The following is a 21,372-nucleotide window of genomic DNA, read 5'->3' as shown; positions in this document are numbered from 1 at the left end:
CCACATTCTTTCAGCTAATTTATTCAATGATTTACAAGGAAATTGACATAAGTTATAATTTTCTTACACTGAGAATATATTTTCAATAGGTACTTAATCCTCTCACATAAATAGCTATTCTAGTTCATTAGTGCCTTCTATATGCAACAAATTATTTTACACATGTCACAAGCCTTCTATCTCCACTAAATTGGAACTGACTAATTCCAATGTGTCTTTCATGCATATCATAATGCTTCAACCTTCCACCAATAAAAGTGTGACATCCTTTCATGACACATGTGACTTCCTCTATTCAATTCTACTGGACTATTACTTTGAATTTTGGCAGAAGATGGAAGCACCAGTTTTCAATGGGAAGGAAGGGTGGGAAATGTGAGAGGAAGTATGTACCTATCAGAAGTATATTTTCACTGTAAAAAAAATTATAACATCCAATATAATATGTAACCTCCTCTCACATAAATAGCTAGAATCCCACACTGAATAGGTGGAGGGTCCAGAGTGAGGGAAAGAAAGAAGCATTCTTTGAAAGCATCTGAAGGACACTCCCTAACATGAGACAGTCAGACTCTAAGATCTGATGTGGGGTACCACACCACTTTGAACTTGGTATAATCTTTTCCCATCATAGAAAGACACTGCATACATGGACAGAAAACAGAGATGCACATCCAAATGGGAGAGAACCTTCACTGAAAAGTGATCCAAACCATGCAGTGATTATAAAATTGGGTAAAATTAAAACTATGTGCTCTTAGGTGTAGAGTGGATTAGGCACAACAAATCTTACACTGCAACTCAACTACTCTTTTATTGATATTTATTCAACTACCCATGCTATTGTTAACTAATATTCATGCAGTGGTAGAATGAGGATTATACCACTGGCAAGTTGACTACTATCCAAAAATCAGGTCACTGGGAACATACTTCCATTTGGAGGCAGAAAAGAGGATCATACTATCTTCATCTCAAGTTCATGAGACTGGAGGGAATCTAGCATCTCTTAACTTGTGAATGGGAAACATGTGAATATGATAAATTAACCAACTGATCCAGGAATCTGACATCTAGTATTGTAAAAATGTCTACATAATGTAAACCATATCCCTCAAAAGAGAAACTGACTGGAACCACCTCAAGTGGATTAATATCTCCAGAACAAGAAACATGGAGGGATAGCAGAAGGGAAAGAACCATAACAATCTACAGTTACCTTCACAGTGACCAACAACACAGATGGAGTATAAATAAGAGAGAAACACAGTCATCTGTCATACATGTGTGAGGACTTAAGTTGACTGGTTGTACTCTAAGTTCAGAACCTGGTCACTGGAAACTAATAGTCACATGGTGGTAGGATGAGGGATCCCAGTCAAAGAGGTGAACTGTAATTTTGATGTCTCACTCCCTTTTTTGTTTCACACTGGAGGTTACCACATCATACACACCAGCAGAACATCACCACTCTACTCTCAACTTTGTATTTCATTAGCTCATTCAGGAAGATGCCTCCATGGTCCTCCACCCAAGGACTCTTAAACTCCACTAAAAGAAAAGGAAGGTAAAATGTGATGGAAAGACCAGAAGAACAACACCACCTGAGACAGTGCAATGGGTGATCCTAATTTTAAAAGCATACCATACTGATTTATTCAATATAAGACATGGCAGGGATAGGCAGTTATCTCCTACTTTATTCATGTAGTCCATTGATAGGTAAAATACATCCTCTTTCTGCAGTGTGCATTGCATGGCCATGGAATTATAAATGCAAGTTGACATGGCTTGACAGTGCAGATCTGAATAGCTGAAGAATACCTAGTCAGGCACAACTCATCACAGAGATGGATCTAAGCAATGAACATGGATAAAAGGGAAAAGGGCCTCTGGAAAAGAAAAAAATTACCCAGTCAAAGTAACATTAAATACTGATATTCTAAAATGGCTACAGGCAGAAGACAATAACCTAAAGAGAAAACTGCAATTTGATGACAAAGAACAATGGGTCAATCACTGAACCCATAAACCCAAGATGAAGAAATTCCATTTGCATTGGAAAACTTCCATGTAGTAAGGGCAATGAAACAAACCATAAAGAGGCTAACTTACCAATGACCACAGAAATACCAGGAGTGAAGATGGAGAACAGGAAGGACTGGATAAAACTGTGGAGACTTTGGGTGGTGAAGTAGGTAAAGAGGTAAAGAAGAAGGAAGATGGAGCTGGAGAAGCTGCAGAAACCACAACTGAGATGGACAGGAAAGAACTTTCAAAAGAACTGAACATGGAGTGTCACTCACTGAGTATATAATTATGAGTATGTGTAGTAAATTAAATTTTTAAACTCATTCACAAGGAAGCCTCTAATGTGCACAACCCCAACAATTGGGAAATGGTAAGGATTCTCATGCTCCACCAGAAGAGAAAAGGGGAAGTAATTGCAGTAAGAAATCCAGAGGAATGTTACACCAGATAAAGTGCAATGGGTGTCTGTTATTTCTTATTTTGAAAAGCAGACTGACCTCAACCTATTCAACCAGTTAAGCAGGGACTAGCATAAAGCTCTTTATGCTTCACTGATGAAGTCCATGGGTGATAGTGAGTCCACTACTGAGCATATATATATACACCATCAATGGTCTTGCAGAACACCCCATCTATACAGTTATCAGTAAATAGTACAGGTACAGGTTTGAGGTGAAGCACACCTGACTAGGGAACCCATTATCAGTGGATAAAACTGAGATTGCTGAAAATAAAAACATAAACTAAAGGATGTATTAAGTCAAAAGTGAATGGATATGTGTAGAATTGTCATGACAGTGAGATTATATTCACATGGGGAAGATACAGCCAAATCAAGCAGATAATGAACGATAAAGGTACTGGAAATAGTCCACAATCTGACATGAATGATCTCCTTCAAAGGGCTGCAAAGGTGAACAGCTAAAGCCAGGGTGATATGACGAATTTTATGAGAAGAAATCTTGTGGAACACGTATGGGCTCGAGCTATGGGAATGAAAGATTCAAAGGAAGCTCACATCCCACAGAGATAGAGCCTCTCTACTCGCGAGAGAATGTGAGGTGATAGCTTCTTGGACTGCTTCTACCAACTCATAAAGATGAATAGAAGAAAGCTGGGCCTGACTGAAAATGGAATTAAAAAAAAACACCCAAAGGAATAGGATACTGATTGGAGATAAAACATACTTCTCCATCTTTTTCAAGAATATCACTCATACTGCTACTTGTATGAACAGAAGAACACATAAAGAGCTGAGGTTAGTACAAACGATAGAGCCTTAAATTGGAACACTTGATTCTTAGTTATAAATAGCTATCAATGATGTAGATATTGTGATGACAAACCCTGAATTATAGAGTATGAGGAGAAAAATTGGTTTTTAGTATCGGAAACATAAGAAATGGAGCCAAAACAAAACAAAATTCAGCCGTATGAGTGTGAAAGAAACAAACACATCAGCAATGTAGCAATGCAAAAAATTAAGTCTTACACTGACAAAATTTGGATAATAAAGCACATGTTTAGCAATGATGAAAAAAATTATTTAGATAGAACAATGATTTAGATGTTTCCAGTAGGAATAATATGCAAAGTACAAACTATCTAAATATATCTAGTGAACAAAGTACTTTATTAATATCAAAATTTAACTAGTGTACAAAGTACGTAACAATTATAATGACTATGCAAAGCAACTAAAATTGCCTATAAAACAAAGTAATAACCAATATCTAAGTTACAATATATACATATATATATAAAAATTAACTTAGGTGATGAAAGACACAAATATCTAACTCACCAAAGTCCAAGTATCGATGTTGTGAAACACTTAATGCTTTCATAGGTAAAGGGGGATAAAACCACACAAAGGGCATCTGAGCTGCACCTACCATGGGTACTGCAACCAGCTACAAAGTGAATAAGTCAAAAACTTATCACTGGTGGAGGTAATATGAAAAATGAGAAGAACAAATCACCACCACTATGAACAACATGGAGGCATGACAACAGGAACAGAAAAAGGAAAAAAGAAAAATCACTCAGGTCTCAAACATACAAAAAAATCTGAATAACCAATTGTAAAAAGGGTGTTGAAGGTGAAATCTCCTGAAGAGGTGTAGTGTGTGTGACAGACCAAAATAAGGTGCTTTGGTTACATTTTTCCTCAGCAACATTGTCAGGTTGAAAAGGAAAAGAGAGTGCCAGCTGAATATGTAAATCTTGCTCCTCGCAAATTAAACACCGTACCTTCTCTGCAGATAAGGTTGAACCTGATTCCTAGGAACTTGTATTAGTAGTGATGTCAAATGTAACTGTAAACTGTAATTGATACATGAACAAATATCTCATATAACTTGGTAACAAGAGGCAAATTGAAAAAAATTATCATTAAAAAAACTGAATCCAAACATAATAAAAGTAAACTGTTGAAAAACAAAATTAAATGGCAAAGACACACAATATAAATGATTTCAATATGTGAAAAAAAAAACATGTCTAAATGAAAATACGTCCATAAAAAAGCAAGGATTGAGTGGAAATAGCAAAGGGAGCTAGCTGCAGTGATATAGGTGGTGCAGTACTATTGGTGGAGAGTAGTCATGTGATATGTACGTGTCTAAAAATGGAAGAAGACTGATAGGGTTAACAAAATGGTGCACTGAATGCAAGAAACTTTGTGTAATTTTTAGAGGGCAGAAAGAAGATTGAGATAACTTTGTATGAGAATAGATAAAATCATAATAGAATATAAGTAAACATATTACAGTCAACATGTATATTGAGGGGTAAGTTTCATTTTTTACTGGTGTAATGTTCCACAGCCTAGTGGTAAATTTATGTATATGTTCTACTGTCCATAAACTAATTCTAAAACCTATATAGAAGTAAAATGACGTATATGTTTTATGGTCTATATTTAGAATGATGTACACACTCTACTTCCACATATTTACTGATGTGAAAGTTCTATTGTCTACACATAGGATAACATATATAAGCTACAAGATTGATACACTTGTCATATCATCATTAAATAGCTTGATGTATATATTCTACAGCCTACTGGTGTAAATGATATATAAACTACACTTAAGAACGATATAACTACATATCTACAAAGTTTCTTACCTTTGTAGAACGAGAATATTCTAGATACCAGAACTTTACATGTCGATTTCCAACTGTAACAAAGTAGTTGCCACCAGCAGAAAATGACAAAGCTTTAACCTGGAGGAAAAGATAACTAAGTCTAAACAACCTAAAAGAACTAACTCTAAACAACTTTACAGCTTTGAAGTATGATTTTGTTGAGACGTTCCATTTCAAATAAATCAGAGTGATATAAAAATAATACTATCTGCATAAACCTGCATACAAGTACTTAATTGTTTTTGTTAAGCACATTTTATATTTTTTTTTTTATCAGACTGTAAGTTTTATTATTCAAAATTTATTACATAGCTTTTCACGTTGTGCATTTTTCATGTTACTTTGAAGTTACTTTTGGATATCAGCTTGATAAAGATGTTCAGGTTAATTAATGTTCTTTTCATACCAATCCTGCTATTAAATGATAAAGAAATTCAGATTAATTATTGTTCTTTTCACACCAATCCTACCACTAAACGATAAAGAAATTCAGAATAATTATTGTTCTTTTCATACCAATCCTACTACTGAATGATAAAGAAGTTCATATTAATTATTGTTCTTTACATACCAATCCTACTATTGAATGATAAAGAAGATTAGATTAATTATTGTTCTTTGTATACCAATCCTACTGCTGAATCACAGCATGGTAAAGATTGATTATGACTCTTTTTATGCTGAAGTTAATAGTGAACTTTAGCTTGATAAAGAAATTTTATTTTATTGGTACTCTCTTTAAAGTTACCTCTGAATCTCTGCTTGACAAAAACATATTGTAAAGAAATGTACACTCCATACTTACCTTGCATGATACTTTATTGGAAGCCACTTTAACATTGTTTTTCCAGTCCCAAACATTAACCATCATGTCATGTTGGGAACCCACAGAGACAACATACTTCAAGTTTGGAGAGAAAGCCTAAAGATAAAATACAAGTGTAAATTAAAACTTCAGATGTTATGTTCATAGTATGAAGATTTTATAAACTACATAAAAATATATGCATATATCACTACTTTGAAAAGTTCATACTAAAACAGTGCATAATGATTTTTCCTTTAAGCATTTTTATTTCAGTAATTTCTGAATAGTAAATTATATCTAATTTTTGGTATTTAGTAAGAATTTTATTGTGTCAGCTTTTCTATTTATTACAGTAAATGTATTAATAGCACACTTACCACACAATTAATTCCAAATTTATGTCCAGGAAACTCTGAAACCTGAGAACATTCTTGTACATCCCAGACTCTGAGGTGAGGTTGATGTCCACACTAGAATATAAAAACAGTTCTGTACATCCCAAGACCAAAGGTAAGATTGGATTTGTACAATAACACAAATTCTGTTTTTAATTTTCTGATAACATTCATGTACATATCAAATTCTTAGGTCATTTTAAATTCTACACAATACCATATATATTTTTTGTATCTGAAAACACTGATAAACAGTAGTGTGCAAATTTACTAGTACATTCTACTGCCCCTGTAGTTTCAAATTTTGTACTTATGCAATAAAACCAGTGATTTAAAATGTTAAAAACATAATATAAGCAAATTACTGATTTTCTAACTTTATCTATGAGTTTAATATGCTGCAAATGTAATTAATTTGATAGTTTGGGAGAAAAATAACATACAGCCATAAGTGATTAGTGAAGTGTATTTTCTAAAAATTGTTGAAGACATCTATTCTAAATAAAAGGTAGTGCAACACTCTCATGGATAATTGTCTCTCCAAAATTGTGGGAATTAATGCCCTATTATAAAGTCAAGTTCAAATTATAACATGATACAGGTGTTGGAATTTAAAAAAATTTACAGAAGACCAGTACTGTGACAAACACATTGAACAAATACAAGGAAACTTAGTCCTATAACATCAGGCAAGGCATGGGACAGAGAAAAAGGTTCCCTGAAAGAGATGTTAGGTATCCAAAAATAAATTATCTGAAAAGTCTTATCGATAATGTTAACAAGTGAAACACATTAAAAAAAACTTTCAAGAAGAACAGTCTCAATAATTGTGCAGAAATATGCCTTTTGAGGAAGAGTAGCAACAAGAACTCCTTACTACATAAAGAGAATTCAGTAAACAGATTAGCTTTTTCAAAGTAATAGTATCCTAGTCTTAGAAACACTGGCATAAGATAATTTGGACAACACATCCAGATGTTTGGGTCTAACAGACATGCATATGTTTACTGAAGAATCAGTGTAAAGTTAAAAAATTTGTGTCTCATGTCAACAATCAACCATTCAAAAGGCTCTGTGACGATTTGAGGTGCACAGTCTTCAACTCTGTTAGCCATCTTCACAAAAGTGATGGAACCATGAACCAACATAAATACAGCAGTAAATATATATATTAAAACTTAATGCTATACTCTCTGGAAAAACGTTAATTGGACAAAACTCCATATTTCAAGAAAATAATAATCTTAAACAGACTTCCAAGAAATGTTGAAATTATATGACAAATAAAGAAAGAAAATCAAATCTCCAGTAAGAGATAAGACCACCACAAACCACAGACCTTTATTCCACAGACAAATCCAGGATTTCCTGAGCTCCATACTGTGATAACTGAATCAACTCCACTAAAGAAAGTCTTTAACAACAGCTTTAAGAAGGGATTCAAATTAACATTACAGACTTTGAGAAAATATACAGATACAATGTAACACATGAAATATTAGCATTAACAAAACTGAAAAACATTATTTGTGTACTAATCTTATAATAATTTCTTATAAGTACAATTTTCGTAGTTGTGTACTGATCTCATAATAATTTCTTGTAAGAACAATTTTCTGTTATTACAAGTTGGTTTTTCTTAGTAAATTAATGGCTATTTCCTGTGTAAAGATCATAAAATTATAATTGTTAATGCGTTCCAATAAAGTTGCACACTACTGTATGCTCTAAGTGGTATTATTTCTCATTATAAATGAAAACAGCTTTAAATTATCAAAGTAAAAAAAAACAAAGAAAACAATAAAATAAAATTTAAAGAGTAACTTTTAGTTCTATGAATAGGGTAATTAAATGATTTATTTATGGTTTTAAGCTATACATAACTGTGGAATTAGAATTATATATTTAAAGTTTAATATGATGCTATCTTATCACATAAACACGCTAAGTCAGCTTAATATTATAATGCACATCAAACACCATAAGAACAGTAATGTTTGTGTATGAAAGTATCTGGAATCTTTAAAGTTCATGTTATAGAATATAAAAACATTTCTATGAAAATATATTAAAATTATCAGCAACATAGCAATGCTATGCTACATTAGATGACACAAAAAAGGTCTAGTCACAATCAAGCTAACATACTTTATGCCAATTCAATTAATATATATATGTATTAAAAAAAATCAGAACATTGTTCTTATACTTATAAAAATACAAAGATCTAATTTACCTCTCCTGTTGCCAAATATCTCCCATCCCATGAGAAGGCCAGTGAAGTGATGGTTTTTTTGGAAGAACTAAGAATGTGGTTTTGCTTATTTTTACGAACATTATACAGAACCACAACACAACTGGAAGGTATGAAAAAAAAAACTGATTATAGTTTTCCAAAACCAACAAACTAATTTTATACTCAAGGTAACTTATTTTATTCATTTGCTAAATATTTAGACACAGAATTGAAAAACAAATATTTTCATAGCATAAATTTCATTAAACCAAAACTACTTTGAAAGTTGAACATTTTGTTTGTTATTCTTTATTAGTTGCTTCTTTTATTAAATCCATAAAGTTTCTCTGATGTCCTAATATTTACATTTTCTCTAAATAATTCCATTCTTCATAGGCTAATGTTTACTTTTTAAATTTTAATTGTATTTTAATAAATATACTTTTTCTCTTATCTTCATAATCAACATTTTTTTCATTGCTTAACAGTTAATATTCATCTATTTTAATATTTATCTTTTAACAGTTCTTTTTCTTGTATGTTATATTTACCTTTAATTTTTAATAGTTAATTTTCTTAGACCTTAATTTTAAATTTTATACATTTTAACAATTTTCTTTATATTTAATAATATATTACTTTTTTATATTTTCTTGTTCTGTGAATGGATGAAACTTTCAACTGCTAAAGAACTTGTACATTTAGAATTCATGTCAATGGACAAAGCTATAATGCCGAATACATTGACATGCACGAGTGCACTAAATTACTTTCATAATAAAACCAACAACACACAGTTTCCTGATTATCTTTTCCATGGAATAAAAATATAATAACTTTCTGAAATGTACAGTTATAACTTAGAAGATTCATATAAAGTCTGTAAAAGCAATGCATACACAATGAATAAACTATGAACAAGATATTTGGTGATAAAATGCAAAATAACAAGTGCTTCTTGGTTCTAGTAGTACTTTTGTGAGTAGAAATGCTTTAGTGCAAACTGGTCAGAGCAGTTTCATCATTATTGTAAATCACTAGTCCACAGATCCTGTCAGAGACATCAAAAGTATATATAACAATAAAATTCAAATACATGCACTGCAATAATAGTAAGTATGGCCACTACAACAAAATAAAAAATATACATTGTATGAACCAAATGTCTTCCACAAAAAGTCATTTTTTATTTTAAACTAAGTTTCTTTCTGAAAATATAATTATTCAACTGCCACAAAAATGTTTTCTACTTAATATAATAGCAAACAGTGCAGCAAGTAGTTCTTACACAAAATTTTGCAAATCATGTTACTGTATGTTCACCTTGTGTCTGTTTTACTTCCCATTTTTTAATTAAGTGATCTATTTTTGACTTAACCAAGGTTAATTAAGAAATCTTAATGTAAGAATTATACAAACAATCCCAGTCAGCAAATTTTATCATGACTAGGTTTCACTCTCAAGGTTTCTGATAGTTTTTGCTGATTTATTATGTATTACATGTTAGCCTTTTAAAAATTTTAGTAATCACCCAACAACCTAGTTAAAATGATACATTAACGTTATACTTTGGATCCTACTTACAACTATGCATTTTTTTGAGAGAGTGATGAATAGTTTAAACAAGTTTAGAGCACTTTAAAATAATATCTCTACTGTACTAAAGGAAACTCTTGAGAACTACAAGAAATAATGGAAAACACTTCTTAGATAGTTAAACACACATACACCTCCAGCAACAAACCACTTGCTACCACACCCAATCAAACTACACCCACTCATAACTCAAGCTTTACAGCTTTACACACCTAGAGCCTAATGTAAGAAGAAAAATGGAATGCTGACTTTATGTTCTGAAGAATAAATTATTCTGTACACTGTCATAAAAGATAAGAAACACATAAGAAAATATAATTTACAATAGAATATGTTTGTACTTATTCTTTATGAGTTTGTACAAATGCTAAAAAAATAATTGACTTTATGAAATATAAAATATTTGAACAAATGTTCATCCTATATTTTTATACCATAAAACATTCATCAAGTTAATCTCAATATATATACCTGTACAGTACCTGGTGCTCTTTACTTTCTTTTAAATATAGTTGTCAACCTTTTTATATATATCTGCATATGAGAGAAAATATAAACTTACCAAGTTTTATTGAAATGAAGAATATGTAAGCAAACTGCATTTGATAAAACAGGCTGTAGCATTCACAAAATGTTGCAGACTTTTTGTTATTAACTCCCCATTTTAAACATATTAATAGGTTATAGAAAAATACAATCAGTGATAAATTCACTTATGGTACCCTGTTGATCACTGCAGTTCTATTCAGAGCTTCAAATAATCATTTTTTATATCAAAAGTTGACACAGTGTGGTTCATTTACTTTCAAACTCAATTATTCTTATCTACTTCTGTTATTACAATAAAAAGTATGAAACTTTTACTTTAAAAATCCCTTGTTATGGCTAAATTCACTTGCAATTTAACTTCACTTTTCTCACTTTTATTTTCACTATCTTACTTTCCTAACTTCTTTACATATACATATTACCCAACTGAGGCCCATAACTTTCTACAAACTATGAGATGTTATGGTGTAGTAATATTTACTTGAAACAATGAGAAATATTCAGAAAGTGCAAGTGATGTGACATCAATTCACAACAGTTGAACCACACAACCAATGATCAATAAACAGTTATGTAAAGAAGCTTGCCATAATTATTGCTTCTAAAAATAACTTACTTTAACACTTATACTATGTAAACAACTTAAATTATAACATTCTCATTAAACTGCAACAAAATAGTCACATTTGTCTAACCATTCATTCTGAAATTACTAAAAGAATAAATTCAAGACACATAATACTTTTCATTCTAAAAATTTCTTGAAATGCACCTTTGCAGTTTCATACATCCTTTTCAGGTCACTAACAATTACAGTAGTCAATGTCAGGTACTGTAGAATAAGGGACTTTGAAAAGGTCCCCAAGATGTTCAATAACTTCAGTATATTTATGTTTGTAACCTGAAGACAGATAAAAGTTCCATAAAAGTGTTAATTTATCATAATATCAGGGATGGATAAATTATTTTCCAACTCCTTTCTATCAGCACTAATCAAGTAAGAAAATATAATAAAAATGAGATAATTTTTATAACAGAAGATTTTGCCACATGACATAATGAAATATACTGGATTCTTCTAACATAACACAAGATACTAGTGGAGTTTCATGTACTTTCATATTCAGTTGAGACTGTCAATCTGAGAAATCTGTTTATCTAGCATACTGTTATAATTATATAACTTAATAAGATGTTTTAGCTGGTATAAAAGCATGTTTTGAATGAACTAAAGTGTTGCAAAACACACAATGGGAATACTACAAAACAATGATCAAAACTTGTAAACCTGGAGAGGAAACTGAAAACATATCTTAATATAAAGTAAGGTTTTCTGATAACGTTATCTGTTTAACATCTGAATTACTCACAACAAAATGGTATAGCATAACTACGAACCTAAAAAAAGTGGTATGAAAGGTTGACACTGACTTTTAACAAACTATTAAAAGGTTTGGATGATCCACACTTTATTTTCCTTAAAAACCACAAAACACACCTACGTTACTTTTACCATCTTACGCTGATGCTGTAAACAAACATGTGAAGCAAAAATGTAATAAAGAGCATATAAATTTAACTGTGAAATTCATGCATCATCTAATAATAACATGGATAACAGTTTCTATAAACACTAATGTGAATACTCAAAAAAAAAAAAACGTATGCAAGTACGTGGACAATCATACATATACGTTTTACCACTAACTTGTTATACAGAAACGTTTACATTATATGCAACCGTCTATCCTACATATAGTAACAATAACTGTTCTCACGCTAGAAATCAGAAGCACAACAAACATTAGTGAAGGGCACATCGTGCTTTCAAACTCGAACCTTCAATAAATATCGTGAAATTAACGGGGATAACATTTGTGATGTTACGTCCAACTGATCCGTAAAAATTCAAATTCATTCCAAAATACAAAAAGCTTTCCTTGATTTATAAACAAAAACAGGTCTCGTTTTTATGTTGTTGTTGTTTATCCATACTATTCTGTTTTGTCACTTATTTATCATCGTGTTCACACGGTCATTGTTTTAACTTCAGTGTGCTTTAGAACTCAAGTGAACTACAAATTATAATTTATGGAATTCTTATACTCTTGAAATATTTATTTTTAACGATTGTTCAATTCATTTGTATGTGCCTTCACCGAGTTGTTGCTTAAAACGAATAAAGTCGTACAGATAAATTGTGGTATAATAACTTCGAACTAAAAAGTCGAAAACAAATATTATACTACACCTTTGTGTTTTTTTAACCTTTTTTTGATAACGAAGTGAACAATTTGAAAACACTGTAAACTATATATCGATAGTTTTTGCATGTTTCTATAAAATTGTTTGTTCCCGTATGTCTTTGCCTTTGTTTACTGACGTATTAATATTCATAATACCACAATTCTATGTATTATATAGTTGTGATTTGTTACCGTATCCTTGTAATAATTGTCTACCAACATTCTACTGTGCTCTTATTATCATTGTATTTCTTGCATAATATAGCTCTTAATGCTGAGTTGGGGCATAGTTCGGGTAAGAAGATATACAAATATGCACAGAGTATGTTATTATAAATATGTTTTTTGTTTTTGGAATTTCGCACAAAGCTACTCGAGGGCTATCTGTGCTAGCCGTCCCTAATTTAGCAGTGTAAGACTAGAGGGAAGGCAGCTAGTCATCACCACCCACCGCCAACTCTTGGGCTACTCTTTTACCAACGAATAGTGGGATTGACCGTCACATTATACACCCCCACGGCTGGGAGGGCGAGCATGTTTAGCGCGACGCGGGATCGAACCCGCGACCCTCGGATTACGAGTCGCACGCCTTACGCGCTTGGCCATGCCAGGCTAATCAAACAGAAAGAATAGTTTTACTACCAGTAACTTGACTGCTAGTTTACACATCACGGAATTTTTTAAACAAACTGGGCTATTTTGACACACAAACTAAGAACTGTAATAAACATTACTTTCGAAATATTCTTTGTACATACTAACGAAAGACTGTATCATCTACCACTCCAGAAAAACACCTGCAATAAGTTTATATCATTGTAGCAATCTGGGTCGTTTTTGTTATTATTTCAATGAAAAAAGTTATTTTTTGAAATTATTTTGAATGATAGTCCCTTCTTTTTTTCACTTTAACATTAAATACAGTAGTATATATTATTAATAGTAGGGGTCCGGCATGGCCAATCGTGTTAAGGCATGCGACTCGTAATCTGAGGGTCGTGGGTTCGCATCCCCGTCGCACCAAAGATGCTCGCCCTTTCAGCCGTGGGGGCGTTATAATGTGACGGTCAATCCCACTATTCGTTGGTAAAAGAGTAGCCCAAGAGTTGGCGGTGGGTGGTGATGACTAGCTGCCTTCCCTCTAGTCTTACGCTGCTAAATTAGGGACGGCTAGCGCAGATAGCCATCGAGTAGCTTTGTGCGAAATTCAAAGGAACAAATTAATAGTAGGTATCATGTTGAAACAAAATGGCAGATCGCTCGGATATTAACAATGACTAGGTCAAAGTATTAACTGTGCAAAACTACAACTTATCGCACTTATAAATCCGCCTAAAGCGCCATATACGTGTTTATGTAGTGAATCGAAATTTCATCATTTCAACAAAACTTAATTTAAGTACGTGACTTTGTGAGACAAGAGTACAGAAGAAATGACGAACCTTATAGTTCTAAGTTTTTAATTCTTGCAAGAACTCTTCTTTCTGAGATCCCAGTGAACCTTTCTTCTATTGAAACTAGTATACATACGTGTGAATGTATAAACATATAAGACTATGCACTACTTTGAACATATAATTAGGTTTGAGGGTAGGTAGGTAAAGGTTCTGATGAGTAATAAAATCGATTACGATATACGTGAGCCCTACGTTTCGTATTGCTAGCGTATCTAAATATACGTAATTAAAAGGTAACAAATAAGTACAATAAAAATACATTTTATAAAGCTAGCTTGGGATCGATATATACAAAATCTAGCTAGTTATAGTTATATACAAAGCTTTAATGCTACTAAAAGTATTGAAACAAGAAAGTAAAAACTATAAAAATTTAAAAAAAATTGCATACTTTTGGCAAATCACTGTAATAACGTTAGTCTGAGCCACATTAGTGATAAACGTTTTCAACTGTTAAATATCTCATTTTTTGTAGTTTTCACTTTCTTGTTGCAATATTTTGTAACATTAAAACTTTCTATATTACTATAGCTAGCTAGGTTATGTATGTATCGATCCCTACTAGTGTTTATAAAATGTAATTTTTATTGTACTTGCATATGTGATAAACCAAGGGATTTAGTTTTGTTTTAGCCCAGATGACATAGTGATTAAATACTCTTGGGTTTTTACTTTAGATGACCCACAACCCGGAGAGTATTAATTAACCATATCTCAGCGAGCTTTCATGTATACATGACCCGCAACTTGAAGAACCGGATATGAATACGTATCAAATACTCCTAACTGTATTTTTACTCTACATGACCCACATCTTGGTGGAAGGGCTGTGTAAAGCTTGAATACAAAATATATTTAATTACAGATGACCCCCAGCCTAGAAAAGAGAAGTAAGTAGAGACTAAAGATTCCTGAAAGTATCTTTTGTTCTGGATGATCCACTATCTAGAAAAGGAGGATGAGCACAGCACAGTTAGTCCTGTTTGTTTTTACTTTGGATACCTTACAGCCTAGAGCAGGTAGGAAGCCATATTTAGTAGCACTGTGTTTCATTGTACTTTAGTTTATGAACATTCTACAGAAAGGTATGTACGACCTGTTAAATACTCGTGAAGTAATTTGCAAGATATTTGTAAAATGTATGAATACTGATTAAATAATACAGATTGTAAATTTGTACCAGTTATCAGATGAAAACTTGTATAGATTTCAGGTTTTAGGTCACGTGACCTATCACACGGAAATTTTAAATTAACAAACTTTATATTTCTGACTATAATTTTAAGTCAAATAGCACATTATCGGGAATGTGACTACAACAAACACTCCTGACAAAAATTTCCTTCTTAAAGTTACATAATCATACAAATTATAAACAACTACAGTGGATAGATCTGTGTATATTCATAATGACATTCTTCTGATTTAAAACAAAATAATTATTTTATATACCATCATTACTATAGTTACATAAAAATACTGTTCTTTTGGAATCGGCCCGGCATGGCCAGGTGACAGGTGGTTAAGGCACTCGATTCGTAATCCGAGGGTCGCGAGTTCGAATTTCCATCACACCAAACATGCTCGCCCTTTCAGCAGTGGGGTCGTTATAATGTAACGGTCAATCCCACTATTCGTTAGTAAAAGAGTAGTTCATGAGTTGTCGGTAGGTGGTGATTATAGTTGCCTTCCCTCTAGCCTTACACTGCTAAATTAGGGACGGCAAGCGCAGATAGCTCTTGAGCAGCTTTGAGCGAAATTCAAACCAATCTATCAGAATCTGCAAGAATTAAGGCAATTTTTTCAGACTCCATAAACATACACAATTTTTCTCTCATTACTGAAACCGCTCTCCCGTAACTGTGAATTAGGTAAGCAAGTTAAGAATACCAAAATCAATTCTTGGGGTTACAAGTTGTTCTTGTCGTGATGTTTATGAAGATGATTAGATTTATAGGTAGAAATTTCGAATGAAAAAAAAACCTATGAAAAAACACACTGACGTCCATACAACAAATATAAGGCAGCAAGGATAGAGATATAAAAAAAATTATTGACAGTTTTTCAAACACAGCTTTACAAGCAAAGGTTGTCTAAAACTCTGAGATACACGAGTACATGAAAAACATAACTTCAGAACATATTACAAAGGTAAACTTAGGCGTACAAATAAAACCTGAAATGTTTATAAGAAGTAAGACTACTAAAAAAACACACACATAAAATAATCAGAAACTATAAAAACTTAAAACGTGTAAAAATAGGTTCATTTAGATGTAAGAATAACCAGAAGCTGCAATAATTTTAGAGTATGAAAAAAATCAAATTTGGATTAAGAATGACTGAAAATATATAAGAAATATAAACTATAACAGTAATGGGTTTTAATTCAGTTCATTAACCGAACGTAAAAACGTCAAAAAAGTGTTCCGAAAAGCAAGACACAGACCACAAATAGGTTAATTGGCTTGCTCATTGAAACCGACATACATTTCGCAGTAGTAACAGAACTTCCACTTAACACAACTGCCTGTGACTGAAACAATTATATCTGTTTATCATGATTAGAGGTTAAACAAAATAATTTCAATTACATGCCACTTTACTGTGATTACTGTACGTCTTCATTTCCACAGTGATATAATATATTTTTATATTATCGCGCCACCTAACGCATTAGAAAGACGATCTTCCCGATTTGGTTATTGCTTCTCAAGCTAATTTTGCATAACTTCAATTAACTGATAGATACTATGAATGAAAAGCAGTAGAATACATTAATAAACACAATGACTTGGTTTCGTTATGCTCCTATTGGCACAAAAAACTGTCAAAATGAATGTATTAATAAAAGTGGACTAATTTTGTATACCTAGACAACAAAACCCCATACAGGAATGAGGGTTCTCATTATAAATAAAAGGAAAACAACAGCTAGATATTATCTGTGAAGTTAACCATGTGTATCAAAGTGTTCCCGAAATTTTGAGAATTGTACATTTAGTAATCAATTCCTGTAGTGAATGGTAGCAAGTTCCGTACGAATCATCCTTTAATATACTGGTGAAAGAGTTAGACATTTATTACCTAAATAAGACGTGTTTTTATGATAAGGTTACACATTACACCATTATAAATTACCTTAGTATTAAAACCTGTTTTGTACATATGTACAGTATATATAGGGTTTACTTCTCATTAAAAGTTCGAAAGATGACCTACATAAGTAAATAACGTTGAAAAGCAGGTCAAACATTTTCAATGAAACTCCAGCTGCGTTAAATACCAAATAATTACAAAAGCTTAAAAAGAAGCTTCGACACATGTTGAAATTAAGCAGCTAATGTAAGCCTAATCTATGATCCTTCGAAATTATCTCAAGTTAAAGGTAATCTATTTGATCAGTTTAGTACTTCTGTCTATATATTTTTTTTTAAAAAAGGGGATTTATTAAACGTTCTTTTAAAACTTTCTGATTATTGATCATAAGACTATTTTCTATGTGCACCTCATTACTGATCGTAACAGTATTTTCTATACAATCCTGACCAATGAGAACATCAGTAACATCTTTTCATTCCATCAATAATGTTAGTATCTTTTATAATTGAGAAAGAGAACGGTATGTTTTTATATGTCATATCAAGAATGTCAACTTTTTTAATACACTCTTAAACAAGGACAGAAACATTTTCTATGCACTCTTAAATAAGAAGGGATAATATTTTTTATACTCTCTTAAACAGAGATAGGAATATTATTTTCTACACATTCTTAAATATAGATAGTGACAACATTTTTAATACACTTTTGAACACAGATATTACTCTACATAAAGTCTTAGCAATACACAGGAAACATATTTTTTAAGTTTCATTCTAAAATAAAACATCTTTTGTCTATAACAAATATAACATAAAGTTTCTCCCACATGTAGACTTCTTTTTCCTATATATTGATGTATTCACTTGTTTTATATCCTTAGATAAACACATTGTATATGATAACTCTAAGTAACAGACATTAAATAAGAACCTGAAGTATTAGCTCAACTAATTGAAGGATTATATATGTATTCAATTTACAGAAAAATGAAAAAGTGTCCAAGCCTACTGCATAAACAAGATTACTATTCTATTCAAATATTAGTAATTGGTGACATATTGTCGACAAATCTGGTAAATAATGGTGTGATAAAATGTCACTGAAGCACATTCAAATATAACCAAAAACGTGATATTTTTGTGACATTAATAACTGAAAGTTCTAAAGTACTATGAACTATCAGTCAAAACTAACTGCTACTATTATTATTCAGATTATGAAATTATGAACAATAACTATTGAGGGGTTTACAAGATAATATAATTCTAAAATTCAGTGTGAATGTATCTTTTTTTTTATACATGTGTAAGATAACTGCCACCTAATGTGAGATGAAGAACTAAATAACCTTCAAAGATATGGAAGATGACAGTGACCTGATGTGGAATGAGAAGCAGATTAACAACCAGACACAAAGAAAATAAAACTTAAACAGGAGATAAAAAACAAACTACCATTGAGATGTATGAAAATCAAAAGATTACCTTCATCTACTATGAGACAATAAGCAAATTATCATTAAGTCACAGAGAATATGACTGGTACCCTCTCTAGGTTTTAAACTAACAATATGTGAAAATTATTCCAGACAAAGGGTTATAATCAGCCTGCAAACATACATACTGTCTGTATTTCTAATGCACATGTTCTGATGAACAAAAGTTGCATTTGTATAATTGATATTACTATGGGTTAGCCTAAAACTGATTTTAAATTAATATTGTGGTATATTCAAAGCTACCCAAAGTATTTCCTTCCCTAAAGTTTATTTCTTTACCATACAACTTCTCTTTTAACCTTTAAATATTCATATTTATTTCAAGTGTCAATTTTATCTATATTTGGAATATTAAATATTTAGTTAATTTATTTGAGTGTCAGTTAGGTTTTCTTGATGTTATGTAACTGAAAGCTGCTATAGCAAAACTTAAACATACTTTCCCACATTTATCATAAAATACTGATCTTCTCAACTGTATGGTAGCATTATTGGAAATTATATTTTCTTTTTAGTTATGAAAAATAAACCAGTGCAAAATTGTAGCATACTTTCATTAACATTTTTTAAAACTATAAAAAATTCATTATAAAAATCTTGAAAAAAATGGCAATGATGACTGGTAGTCTACATAAGTAATTAAATAATTAAGAACCATATACAGACTCCTTCATTTTTCAGCCTTACAGGTTTACCTATGTAACCAGCAACAACCCCAAAATAATATATGTAAAAGAAGGAAGCATCTCAAAATATTTCTCAAATGCTTCAAGTGTATGAAACTTTTCTTAACCTTGTACTCATTCTCTTAAAGTTGCTGGCCTACATTATCCTTGGTATCATCAGCAAGCTTGACTTGTACATTCCTAGACATAAAAAGCATAGCATTGTGAAAAATTGTGAATGTGAAGAAATGAAGCCTGACCATGTTGATAATCATACACATAAAACATGAATGTCAGTGAACAGCTGAACTACTTAACATTCAAGCATACAGAAGCTAATTGTCATATGACAATGGATGAGACACATAATTATAATAACATAGGGAAATAACAGTAAACCAATTAAACATAAGGAGCACTGTAATAATGCAATATATAATAAAATGATTCCTACTCAGTATCTTTGTAATCAAACTTGCAGAATACAGTTAACACTGATAGCAACTTAAACATGTGAAATATAATTATGACATAGTAACATCTTAATATTAAAAATAAATAAATGCAAATTTACCATCTCATAACATAAATGAAAAACACAAAAATTACTAGTAATTTATAATATTCAAATAAACAGAAGATTGTGACTATATCAGATTGACATTTAAATGTATAAAAGATGACCACTACCTACTAGCTGTAGTTACCAATAACTTTACCAATTTTTCCATTTACAAAACTATCTCTGGTGAAGTAACCAAACTCAGATTTAAAAAGAACCTGAAAAGCTTTGAAGTGGACCTACTTTCTATATCCTAGATTGTGTAAATTGTACTTATAGGCAGAGCTTTATAATTTCCAAAGTAGTTCTTTTTTCATCGTGTTCCTTATGTGATGGATTTACTCTCATATATTTATTTTAATATCGATATTTGTTTCAGTTAAATATATTTTCAGAAATGCATGTGACATATAGTTAATGTGTATTGCAAAATTCCCATCTATTCACTAAATTTATAGGAGATTCTCAAGTGTAAAAATCAACAATACATATTTTAGGAAAGCATAACAATATGTTCAGTATTGTTAGGTCAACTGAAATTTCTAGAACCTCACTTAAACATTTATAAACCAGCATGCTGAGAGATGGTTTATATTGTTACCAATGATACCAAACATCAACACACAGCAAAAATTCTGTCTGTATGTGTGAATATATAAAACTTACCCAGCAGGGTAGGCCACAACATTCTGTTGGGGTCCACAGTCAAGAGCAGCATTACTAGAAACAGTTAAGCCTAATACACATTCAAGTTTAACCTGAAATAAAAAAATATATTGACATAAGTTATTTCACTCAGGACAAAACTGAATTTATAAGCCCAATATGAACTACGTAAGAAATGAAGTTAAGCCAAACTTTATGAAATGTTGCACAAATATCCATCACAACATAATCACAAATGCACCTCATTATTAAGGCATGCCCACAGGGAGAACATAATACAAAGTAGGGTTCCTTTTCATAAGCACAATAGGGATATAGGCAGAAACCTACAGGTGTGGCTATTATTTATGGAGGAAAAATAAAACATACTGGAAGGTTCAAGAGTATGCCCCTCATGATTTT

The 21,372-nt window shown here is 31.6% G+C and overlaps 1 protein-coding gene and 1 long non-coding RNA gene across 10 annotated transcripts in view; one reads left to right on the top strand and one right to left on the bottom strand.

The window, feature by feature from the left end:
- The window catches only part of LOC143222886 (mitogen-activated protein kinase-binding protein 1-like), a 93,133-nt gene that overhangs the window by 35,233 nt on the left and 36,528 nt on the right, over positions 1 to 21,372 (bottom strand). For 6 of the 8 annotated variants that reach the window (XM_076450033.1, XM_076450028.1, XM_076450025.1 and 3 more), the window contains 5 exons: positions 20,971 to 21,062; positions 8,627 to 8,747; positions 6,373 to 6,465; positions 5,993 to 6,109; positions 5,167 to 5,265 (listed from right to left, as the gene is read on the bottom strand). In XM_076450033.1, coding sequence (XP_076306148.1) covers positions 5,167 to 5,265; positions 5,993 to 6,109; positions 6,373 to 6,465; positions 8,627 to 8,747; positions 20,971 to 21,062 — 522 coding nt within the window. Of the gene's footprint in view, positions 1 to 5,166; positions 5,266 to 5,992; positions 6,110 to 6,372; positions 6,466 to 8,626; positions 8,748 to 11,543; positions 11,715 to 20,970; positions 21,063 to 21,372 lie in introns of those variants that run through there. The other 2 variants (XM_076450031.1, XM_076450030.1) reach the window with 2 other exon arrangements.
- LOC143222889 (uncharacterized) overlaps positions 4,672 to 21,372 on the top strand; it is a 31,564-nt gene continuing 14,863 nt past the window's right edge. The window contains exons 1-3 of one of the 2 annotated variants that reach the window (XR_013012569.1): positions 4,672 to 4,823; positions 6,402 to 6,505; positions 15,340 to 15,493. This is a non-coding gene — a long non-coding RNA (uncharacterized LOC143222889). Of the gene's footprint in view, positions 4,824 to 6,401; positions 6,506 to 15,181; positions 15,494 to 21,372 lie in introns of those variants that run through there. The other variant, XR_013012570.1, reaches the window with a different exon arrangement.

The sequence above is a fragment of the Tachypleus tridentatus genome, chromosome 8 (assembly GCF_004210375.1).
Source record: "Tachypleus tridentatus isolate NWPU-2018 chromosome 8, ASM421037v1, whole genome shotgun sequence".
Taxonomy (NCBI): Eukaryota; Metazoa; Arthropoda; class Merostomata; order Xiphosura; family Limulidae; genus Tachypleus; species Tachypleus tridentatus.
The sequence above is the reverse complement of the archived record's forward strand: the minus strand, read 5'-3'. Positions and strand labels throughout refer to the sequence as shown.